Consider the following 11,330-nt stretch of genomic DNA (forward strand, 5'->3'; position numbering starts at 1 on the left):
AAACGAAATTTAAGTTGCAAAAATTTGTGTTTAAAATTTGACAAACTTCGGAGACATTATTTGCTTGAAGTATGACAAAATGTCATATGTCTTTCATTGAAATTATGATCTTGACAAGGCCTAACTTCAGAGTTCAGACTTGTAATAATTTATCACGTCAATTTTAGATATTTTTACTTTTAGCATGCAAAGCTTAACTTCAATCATATAATGATTTGCCAAGGGCAATTGTTATTTTTCCTGAAGTTGTAGTCTTGGTAAGGTTACCATAACTTCGAACATATAATGATGTTGCACTTTTGACATTTTGGTGTGAGGTTAGGCAAAATATTTGGCCGCAGAATTTTAGCATGAAGTTTAGGTGAATGAATTTTTGCCTAAAACTAATAATTTGTTTTTCGAATTTCAACAATTTAATATCCAAATTTATCTCAAATGAGATCAAATTTATAACTGAAAAATTCCATATATCATAAAAAGCAAAATCAAATCATCAATCTATCAAAACAATAATAAATTTAACAAATTAATTTATCAATAATGATGATTTGTCATTATTTTCAAACTTTTCTGATAGTGTACCTATTTGATTTAACATTTACTTTTTAAGACCATTTCTTCAAAATATTATACTTCAATTGTCATAAATTAAAAAAAATACTAATATATTGTACAATAATTAAGAAGAACAAGGAGGTGGAAAAAATAGCAAAAATTAAATAAATTATCCGGTGAAACTTTTGCAAAAATTGTACTTATCTAGATTTTTTAGTGGAGAAGGTAAGGGTGTTGTCATAGACTAAAGTCAACTATATATGAAGATTTACATGAACGCAAAATAGATAAAGAGTAGCAACACATATCCTCAATTAGATTCTTGCACATAGTTTGACAAATTAAAAAGATTGTAGATATGACATAACAAAAGTCATAGTAGCACATAAAAAGTGAGATAAATAGAAACACGATATAGTGGAATATAGACTTTGAGCTTTTTTTTTAATTATTATTTAATATTCAATATCTATATTAGCATATAATTAAATTTAAATTTGCGCTAAAAAATTTCACATTTGAGGGTAAATGCTCCTTAATAAAGATTTCTTATGTACCCAAAGAAACTCAAATAAGATACCTCTAAATAAGAATGACAGAGTACTTACTGCTCTACTTCTTACTAGAGGGTTACTTTCATTTTTTTTTGTGCATGTGCATAAATCATATCAAATATCCACTATAATGACATATTGGAGTATACTATAGACTATTTGAAATTTTGAAATTGCACTGCATCATACACCTGTTTTGTTACTACAGTTTACATCAAAGTCTAAATGAATGTACTTTCAACATTTCATGGCCATGGATAGTACTTGCATCATTTATTTAGACTAAAAATTAGTTTTGATGTTTGCTGACGCAGAACACAATTCATTACCATTTCAATGGCTATCACAGAATTTTCAAACCTCAACCCAAAACATAACATCAGCAATTAACAGTTGCTTCCTAGTCTCAATTTATGTGACATACTTTGCTCTAATTTCGTCTGAAATAGAATGTCCCTTTATTATAATTAAAAATAATTTATGTTAAAATTCTTTTATAGGTATACAAATTAAATGGTCAAAGAGTGTTTCAGATGAGAAGTTTTAAAAATCTTATTTTATTTCTTAAACTTGATGTCAATTTAACACAAAAATTGAGACGGAAGAAGTAACGTTTACCATTTAACAAGCTAATAATGAGAAACGAATTCAAGATGTAAGAGTTAATTGGTTTAAAATAAACATGTATTACTATAACTCTGTGACGTAGTGGTGATGGCTAGGAAAAAGTCAAGAAAACTTGAAGATATAATAAGATATGATAATTTTATCCTAATTTAACCATCTCTCCTATAGTTTGAAAGTGATAATGCTAATTTTGGGGTCATTATTATAGAAAAAAATAGTGAATTAATTCATGCCAATGTTTACTTCACCATCTTATCCTATCTTATCACTCTGCAGTTGAACACACGATCAGTATGCTTTTAGGAATTATCTTTTTTGTCATAATTAATGCCTAAGGGTTGGACGTTGACAACTAAACACCTACGATTTAGCGTTGATATAGGTTTTAAATATAAATCGTTGAATCAAAGAAGTTAAAAAACATTCACATATGATGAATAAGGATCAAATATATATTTCTCAACCTTAGGAGAATGATCAAATATATTTCTATATGTATTTTATTTTAATTAAAAGATCATTTTTTTTCACTTATGTGAGCCAAAAAGAATATATCTACATCTTTTATGTCACAATCCTAAAATTGGGGGTATAACATGTCTTTTCCCCGGTATTATTTAAAGAACAATTCATACAACTATAAAACTATTCTATTGCTCATTTATTTATTTATTTAGTTTTGTTTCTTCTTCTTACGTATTAAAATAATTAGAGAAGTATAGTGTTAGCGTGATATATTAAGTTAATAGAAGTACGTGCATCTAAACAGAAAAATATAAGTTAATAATTTTAAAATAGCCTAATTAGTTAAGGGTTTATGATGGTCAACTTGGACAACTCTTATTTTATTCTTATTTAATTATCTAGTTGGAAATACAAAAAAACAAGAAGATTAAAATAAAGTGAATAATTGTTTTAGAAGCCTCAAGAAGTCCAATGATACAGGCACAAGGAAGACAATAATTTTGAATTACAAGATTTTCTGAATTTCATGAGTAATTTAATACCAACTAGGCATAATTCAAATGGTTAATGTCTGTATTTTCTATACGTTTTTTTTCAATTTCAAATTATTTATTTCTCCTACCACTGGTGTATTACCGGTGTTATTAAACCATTCACATTAATCTAATCTACAATTATTTTTTTAAAAAAAAAAAACTGTCCCTCAGCTATTTTATGAACTCCCAAAATACTTGTCATTTTTTTTTAGAATCAAACTACATGATATTATAATATATAATTTCCATAATATTGATATAAAAATAATTGTAATGAAGCATATTTTTCATATAGTTTTTGAGTATTGAATTTAAATATCTTAATGTTTGAAAAGCGAAATGTGACAAGTATTTTAAGACCGAGGGAGCAGTGAACTTCGCCAGATACACATCTGCTGTGTTTATTTTTAAATTTCAACAAAATGATTGATTGCAATGGCTACCACTGAACTGTTTAGTTGACCAAGTGTTAGGATAATTAAAAAAAAGTTTTATCAGAAATAGTATTATTTCATCATAGCGCTGACTTGTTTGATAGTGTGTGATTTGATAAATTAATCATAGATTACCAATTAAATTATTGTCTCAAGCTTAGTTTTGTTGTCAAGTTGGCATGTTCCTCCCATTGGCCTATACTTCCAAGAAAAAAAACATTCATAATTTTTCTTTTTTATATAGTGGTTGTATAATATTATTTTTTCACACTATTAATATATTTTAGCATGTCTTTTTAAAAATAAAATAAAATTGAGGTTAAGGGAAAGAGAAATGAAGCGGAGATTACAATGTGGGGAATTAAATTCTGACCAACAAAATAGGAGTTTAGATTGTCAACCAATTGAGCTATTCAGATTTACATGTTAATATATTTTATCATGTCATAGTAAGCTTACCTGTCTATTTTTCAAGTGATCTGATGATATTGAAATTCTTTTAAATTGTCTAAAATTTAATATTTTTTAAATAAATCCAAAAGTAAAAGGATTCGAAAAGAAATTTATATATACTTAAAAAAACATGACCAAATTAAGAATATGACAGAAGAAAAAAAAAGAACTCTTATTGGTACATGAAGTTCACTTTCCATCTATTTTAGAAACAAAAAACATCAGAGTAGAAGCAAGAAAACTGATCAACCATGGAGTTTAGATCCACTCTTTCCATCTTACTTCATGCACTTCTTCTGTTCCAGGTACGAAATTTAAACTTGACGAGTTCAACTTATGTATTTTTATTACTTGCTGAGAAATTTAGTGATTTTTTTGCATATACAACTAAGTTTCTTATAATATAAATTCGATTGAACCTAACGTGTTGAAACTCAAGTGTATTCGCCTTTGCATATGATCAATCTATTTACCTCATTCGAAATAATGATCTTATGTGAACTTAAAATCTGCTCGAGAAATAGTTGTCCATACACTGATAAGCGATATAAACAGTGTAACCGTAGAGATTTTTTAATTTTTTTTTGGTGGGTTTACACTATGATTAAATTTATTCATTTTTTGTTTTTGCAGTTTGTGAGCGAAAGCAGAGCCAGAGACATTGCAAAAACTTCTCCAGAAGAAACTCTAAATCCACAACTCAATATTTTCTTCACTCCAAAAGATTTAAAAATTGGAAAAATTATGCCTCTGTTTTTTGCACTAAAAGACCATTCAACTTCTCCTCATTTACTTTCTAGAGAAGAAGCAAATTCAATTCCATTTACTTCATCAAATCTTACTTATCTTCTTAATTTTTTCTCATTTTCTAAAGATTCACCTCAAGCAAAAGCTATGGAAGACACATTTTTCCACTGCGAAATCTCAGCAATGAATGGCGAATCCAAATTCTGCGCTACTTCATTAGAATCAATGCTCGATTTTGTTCAAGAGATTTTAGGATTTCACACCAAACTCGATGTATACACTACAGAATTCTTGAAAAAATCCCCTGTTACTTTACAAAATTACACAATTTTGCAAAAACCAAAGGAGATTTTAGAGCCAAAATTAGTTGCTTGTCATACTTTGCCTTACCCTTATGCTGTTTTCTATTGCCATATGCAAAAAGGGGAAAATAAATTATTCAAGATTTCACTTTTGGGTGAAAATGGAGATAGAATTGAAGCTGCTGCAATTTGTCATATGGATACTAAAGAATGGAATCATGATCATGTTGCTTTTAGAGTGTTGAAAGTTCTCCCTGGAAGTTCCCCTGTTTGTCATTATTTTCCAGTAGATAATCTTGTTTGGGTTCCATCATTATCAATGTAAATTTCTACTATGTACTAGCTAGTATTGTGTTATGTTGCTCGGACTTTTTAAAATCTTGTTTAGTTTGTGTTGGGATCTTTCAAAATAGTGTGCTTTTAGAGGATCTGACATGTGTGCCGTGTGAGGCATCATTTGTAAAGAGATCGAGCAACATAAGTGGTATGTGGTACTCTTGTTTGAATTCAATGATGGACCTTTATACATTTGCCTAACCTATTAGAGTAAGTACGATTAAAGATTTAAATTTTATGGTTTCTATTATAATTTTAAATTAATTTACAAATGATATGTACCTAAAGCTTTGGAATTACCCCGATAAGTATAAGTATTTGAAAAGTATTTTGAAGTGCTAAGATAAAGTTTAGAAGTTAAAAGAGGATAATAACTACTAATAAGCATTGAAGTATTAAGTACAAAAACTCCAACAATTTTCCCTTTTATGACCAATAAAAGTGATGCAGAATAACAAATACTTAGCCTATATTATGTACTATAGCTACCGCTTAAGAAAATTATAATTCGCGGCTATAAATTCCTCATTTTTTGCTATTTTCTTTATTTGTATAATTTTTCTGATTTGTATAATTTCTGAATTTATATTATTCGGTTCCTGATTGTATAAATTCATATATGCTTACCCTGACTATTTGTATACGTTTAATAAAAGATTCATAATAAATTACTATGTTTGTATATTGGGGAGCAAAATATACAAACGAAGTTCTGAAAAAAATTTAAATGTATATATACATAATTTGCATATACTTATGCTATTTGTATATTCGCATGTGAAATATACAAATGGGGAGAAAATTACTAACCGCAATCTCCATAGCAAACGAAAATTATAGAGTGCAATTATCAAAAATAAAGCTATAAATCTTATTATGTTTATTATGCTTGTTATTTCTGAATTTTTCTCCAAAATAAAAAGGCATTGGGTTTTGGCTCCTTGTAGAAGTCCACTATAACTAAGTATCAAATATGGGCTTCTTGATTTTTTGAGCCCACACTATTTCCATGGATGAGGTTGCAGAATAGAACGTTTAATTAGGCCTATGTATAATAGGATAAAATTCACAAATAACCACCTTTGACCCATATGTATTGAAACATAATCAAAATTACAGATTTATAAACAAATGTTAATTTCCTCGCAAATCCTATAATTAAAGCTGACGCCATCCAGTTGGCCACTAATGAAAATAACAACAAAGATGGTGGCGTAATAGGACCATGAAATTTGGGGCACAATTGGGCTAATATACATGCACATGGCAAGAGTAAAAGACTAGAGGACCATCAACATTTTAAGGCCTGGGCATTTTCACTTTTCAGCTATCATATCAAGCAAAGTTTGTGTGTCACTTGTCATATATTTAACGGAACGACATGAAGTCAAAGATTTTTTTTTTAGGAATCTCATATAAGTTAATAATAACATATCTTAGTGAAATGTCATAAAGTAAGAATAGACGACACATCCTATTCTTACCTTTTGGAGGGAGAGAGAATATTTTCGAAAAACCCTTGGTTCAAGTGAAACAAAGCAAAGTAGAAATATAAAGGGAAAAAGTCAAAATCTCATAAGTTATGGCCTAAATTTCTTCTTGAAATAGACGACACATCTTTTAGTGGCAGGACAGAGAAGGAGAAAGTGGACGATGGGCCTGAAAAAATATTAAAAAGGTGAAAGAGAGTGTTTGTAAGTTGTAAGAAGACGCAGATGGTTGAGATTTTAGTGATACCAATTAACCATTGAAGTGGCAATTTCTCTATCATCTTTTCTTTGATCTGCATTGATTCCAACAGTTGGTAGGTCTTTCGAGACAATGTGATCTTAGGTCCACCTCGTCTTCTTTTGATCGCTATAATTTCAAAACTATGATACAATAAAAGGTTGATGCAGAACATGATCAAAACATCTCAATCGACCTTTGCTTGTTTTATCTTGCGCGTTTTCGTGAGCTCAACCAAAATAGTCATGGGACCTAATTTTTATATTATGTTGGTTTGCTCGTCCAAGGTGAATAACTATAAACTCAATGCTGATCTCGAGTTTGGTTATTTGTTCGAAAGAAATTCAAGGACCATTTTAAGGAATTTTTTTTGGGTAATGAGACAAAAATGACATATTTTAAAGGCAGTTTAAGATAATTTTTACCCCTGTTTACTCATCATGTATTGGTTTTGATAAATATTTGTCATATATCGTACATGAAGTAGTTTTTTACCCAAATTATCAAAAGTCACAACATCTTGAAGTAGGAGTATGTACAAAATTAGGAAATTGCTGTCTCCTTTCATATATTGTTATTTGCCTATTATCCAAAGTCTCAAACAATCACACAACTATGTTTGGTTGTGCTGATACCATCATAAAATTTTGCATAGCTGGATTATTAGTACCCATCTGAATCTGGCCGTTATCGTTTTTCTCCGTCTTCTTTAATTCTTTCAGTTCTCTCGCTCTCTCTCTCCAGTTCCAGAAAGTTCCAAACAATGTTTCCATTTCTTCTAGAGTCTTCCCTTGAGTTTCCGGCATCAATGTGTAGAAAAACACCCACGCCACCGCCGCTAAGGCGGCGTACAAGAAGAACGCCGCTCCGATAGTTATCGCCTTTTCAAGGGACAAAAACGTCATTGACACTACTCCACTTGTTACTCTGTTCACTGCTACCCCTATACTGCATCCAGTTGCCCGGAGCCTCAACGGAAATATCTCCGAACTGTAAACCCACGTTATCGGACCCATACCAATTGAGAAGAGCGCCACGTAAGCTAACACCATTGTTATGCAAAGTACTATTGCCCAAACTAATTTCTGTTCTGAGTGGTCGATAATTGTGAGGCCGGTTGCGAGAAGCACCAACGATGCCACCATTCCGCCGACACTGGTTAATAACAACGGCCGGCGACCGGATCTGTCGAGCATAAATGTGGCTACTAGAATGAACAACGTTTTGACTACTCCGACGGCGACGGTGCAGAGCAACCTGTCGTGATCGGACTTGATCCCGGCTTTTTCAAAAATCTTCGGGCTGTACAAAACGACGGCGTCGATTCCACTTGATTGCTGAAAAAAATGGATTCCAACGCCGGTGATTAAAATGTGTCGGATGGCCGGCGTCGGGGAGAAGATCAATTCCTTCCATACGTTGTCTCCATTTGCGCGTTTCGGTACTTCGACAATGTCGTCGTTGCAGTTGTCCGGTATGCCGGCGGCTTGTTTGATATCGGCGAGTCTCAATTGAGCTTCTTGTAAGGAATCGGATGTTTTGTTGAGAACTCGCCGTGCATCGCCGAGTCGACCTTGCATAACTAACCAACGCGGTGACTCCGGCATAGCCAGAACACTAACGGCCAAGAATACAGATGGGACTGCTCCGATTCCGAGCATGAATCGCCAACTCAGGTGAGTTGGAAGTTTGGAGAACGCCACATTAGATACATATCCCATCAAAATACCTGCCATTAACAAATTTATCCGAGTCTATTAAATATAAATATTTATCACGTAAACTTCGATTTAATTAAAAAATATGTATATAATTTTATTTAACAACGTCTCTATAAAATTAAATATGGCGACGTTAACAGCCTCACCCTTGAAATAACTCTGATTTTATGTGTTGAATAAAATGACATGGTAGTATCTTTTCTAATACAGTAAGAATTGTGTTCATTTATGGATATCTTTTAAATCTCAACAACTTAGATTACTTGCAATAACTTGTCACACTTTTTATTTGACTTTTTAAACTTCACTCCAGATAGATATTTTCAAAACGTCTTTATGTTACCAACCAGAACTTTATTAGAACAAGCAAGAATTTTAAAACAAAGAAATCTCTCCCAAGTCATGGAATAAAAAATTAAAATGGAGAATTATATTATTTTTTATTTTAATTTATTTGATATATATATTGACTCAGCACAAAAAATTTAAAAAATAAAAGAGATTTATGAATTTTGTAATTTTAAATTAAAAAACATATCGAATATATTTTATAATTTTAAACATATCAAGTGAAAAATTCAATACAAAATTGCTACCGATTAGAAAACAAACTAAAATAAAAAAATAGGTGATGGCACGAAATCTATAGTAATTACAGCCGACAAAAGTACAGATGATTTTAGGATATTATATTATATATAAATCATTTGAATCCACAAAAAAATATTGGAATAGGAAAGCTGGTGTTTGTCTTGCCTTGAGGGGTAGAAATTGAAGTTTTGTCGGACTCTACAAGATACGTTCAATTTTAGTTAAGACTCTATAAGGTGTGTTCAATTTTAATTAGAATTTTTTGAGGCTATTTAACTCTAAATCCTAATTCATGTTTACATAAAAGGTAATATATTTTCTTGAATAGACATCTAAAATATTTCACAAACTCATGAAATATGAGATTAAATCAAAATCATCTTTGAGAAATACGACGTCCTCAAATTATGAATAAATATCTTATTAATTATTTTTTTAATTTGTTGCAGAGGGATTCTACTGTCGAATTATATAGAGTAAAATATATTTTTCTCTATCGTATCAATAAAATGATACGACAAAAACATGTTGTTTGTCATTACTATTGACTCAGAAAACGACAATTTCAACGTTAAATTCAAAGTCCCACGCCATTGGTTTCAATTTTTTTCTTTTTTTTTAATTATAATTAAAAAATAGTAATAATTTCATAAAATATACTCCCTCTGTCCCTTTTTAGTTGTCCACTTTAGAAATGGCACACAGATTAAGGCAACAATGATTAGCACAGTGAAGTTACAATTTTACCCTTATGACAACTTTTCACTTCAAAATTACAACCACTTATTTGAATTCAAGTGAAATAAATTGGAGGGAAACAACATACACTTTTACAATTTTCAAGAAGTGTAAATAAGGGTATAATAGGAAAAAAATTGTTGTCCTTTCTTGATTTGTCAAAATGGACAACTAAATAGGGACAACTAAAAAAGGAAATATGGACAAGTAAATAGGGACGGAGGGAGTACTATTATTATTAAAAGGATCTAAAAATAGAGTTACATTGATATTTTATTAGTCATACTATCCATCTTTTTAGGATCATAAATCTTGCTCGAATGCGTGAATATTTTTACTATAGATAACTTAAACTTTTAACTGTTAACTAAAAATTACCACGTACCGAAATTAATGAAAACTTCGGGGAAGGAAGTAAGAAAACCGCGAGATGACGCCGGCGAGACTTCAGCTGTGTAAACCGGAGCAACCATGAGAGCATACCCGACTCCGACTCCAGCGACGAATCGACCAAACATGAGAAAGGCATAAGTTGTCGCAAAACCCATCAAGAGAGCTCCGGCAAAAAAGATTCCGGCAGCCACCACCATAGTATACCGACGGCCAATCCAATCGGAGGTCCGACCGGCGGCGGCGGAACCAAAGAGAGAGTAAACATTGAGAATTCCGACTAGAATCTCTACTTGGACATCAGTAATATGGAGATCTTTCTTAATATAGATAATTGCTCCACTCATTACACCAATATCTGCATGGACCAAAAAGTTATAAAATCGTAGAAACAGATTCAAAATTTAAACTAAACGAATAACAATATTTAGGTGTTCTAGTATTAAATTCATTATAAATTGATAAAATTAGTGGCATAGAATTCAATGATGATAAATATTACTGTCAAATAATAATAATAATTTGAGATAACTATTTTCAGAAAAAGAGACGATTAATTTGAGTACATGGGTAATAAATGAAGTAGTATGTAATAAGAAGGGAGAAAATGAAAGTAGTTACCATAACCAAGCAAGATGGATGACAATGAAGCTAGAAAAGTACAAGCAATTGCATATTTGTTTGTTTTTGGCTTCTTTGGTGGATCAAAATCTTGAATTCTAGCTACCTGATTTTGTTTATTTTCCTCCATTGTTGGAAGAGAAAAACTGTTAGCCAGAGAGAGAAGGTATAGTTGGGAAGAGTCACCCAAGAGTGTGTGGTCTTCATCTTTGTGTTTATCACACACCTTTATTTATATACAAAAAGGGACCCTAATATTGACCTAATATATGTTAAATTATTGAGCTTATGGGGTCCATTTTAATTTTGGTTTATTGGATCTTTATACTTGACTCGTTTTTCTAAGGTGGATGTGATTTTTAAATTTGATTATAGCTGATATTTATGTTTATTACTTTGGATGTGTATAAATAAATATTAATTAAATATATATAAAGTTGAATAAGTGGACATATAACGTCGTACTTAGCATCCTACATATATTATATATGCCACGTTGGGCATGTCTGGTGTGTGTCTACTTGTTCAATTT

The 11,330-nt window shown here is 31.0% G+C and overlaps 2 protein-coding genes across 2 annotated transcripts; one reads left to right on the plus strand and one right to left on the minus strand.

The window, feature by feature from the left end:
• Positions 1–3,767: 3,767 nt before the first annotated feature.
• LOC125869926 (BURP domain protein USPL1) lies at positions 3,768–5,206 on the plus strand. Its single transcript, XM_049550579.1, has 2 exons — positions 3,768–3,929; positions 4,258–5,206. The coding sequence occupies exons 1-2, from the start codon at positions 3,876–3,878 to the stop codon at positions 4,996–4,998; spliced, it is 795 nt and encodes a 264-aa protein (XP_049406536.1). The 5' UTR covers positions 3,768–3,875; the 3' UTR covers positions 4,999–5,206.
• A 1,954-nt stretch (positions 5,207–7,160) lies between these two features.
• Positions 7,161–11,006, minus strand: LOC125860542 (polyol transporter 5). Its single transcript, XM_049540871.1, has 3 exons — positions 10,799–11,006; positions 10,173–10,535; positions 7,161–8,466 (listed from the first exon to the last, which is right to left on the minus strand). The coding sequence occupies exons 1-3, from the start codon at positions 10,926–10,928 to the stop codon at positions 7,343–7,345; spliced, it is 1,617 nt and encodes a 538-aa protein (XP_049396828.1). The 5' UTR covers positions 10,929–11,006; the 3' UTR covers positions 7,161–7,342.
• Positions 11,007–11,330: the final 324 nt, after the last annotated feature.

This window comes from Solanum stenotomum, chromosome 1, assembly GCF_019186545.1.
Source record: "Solanum stenotomum isolate F172 chromosome 1, ASM1918654v1, whole genome shotgun sequence".
NCBI lineage: Eukaryota > Viridiplantae > Streptophyta > Magnoliopsida > Solanales > Solanaceae > Solanum > Solanum stenotomum.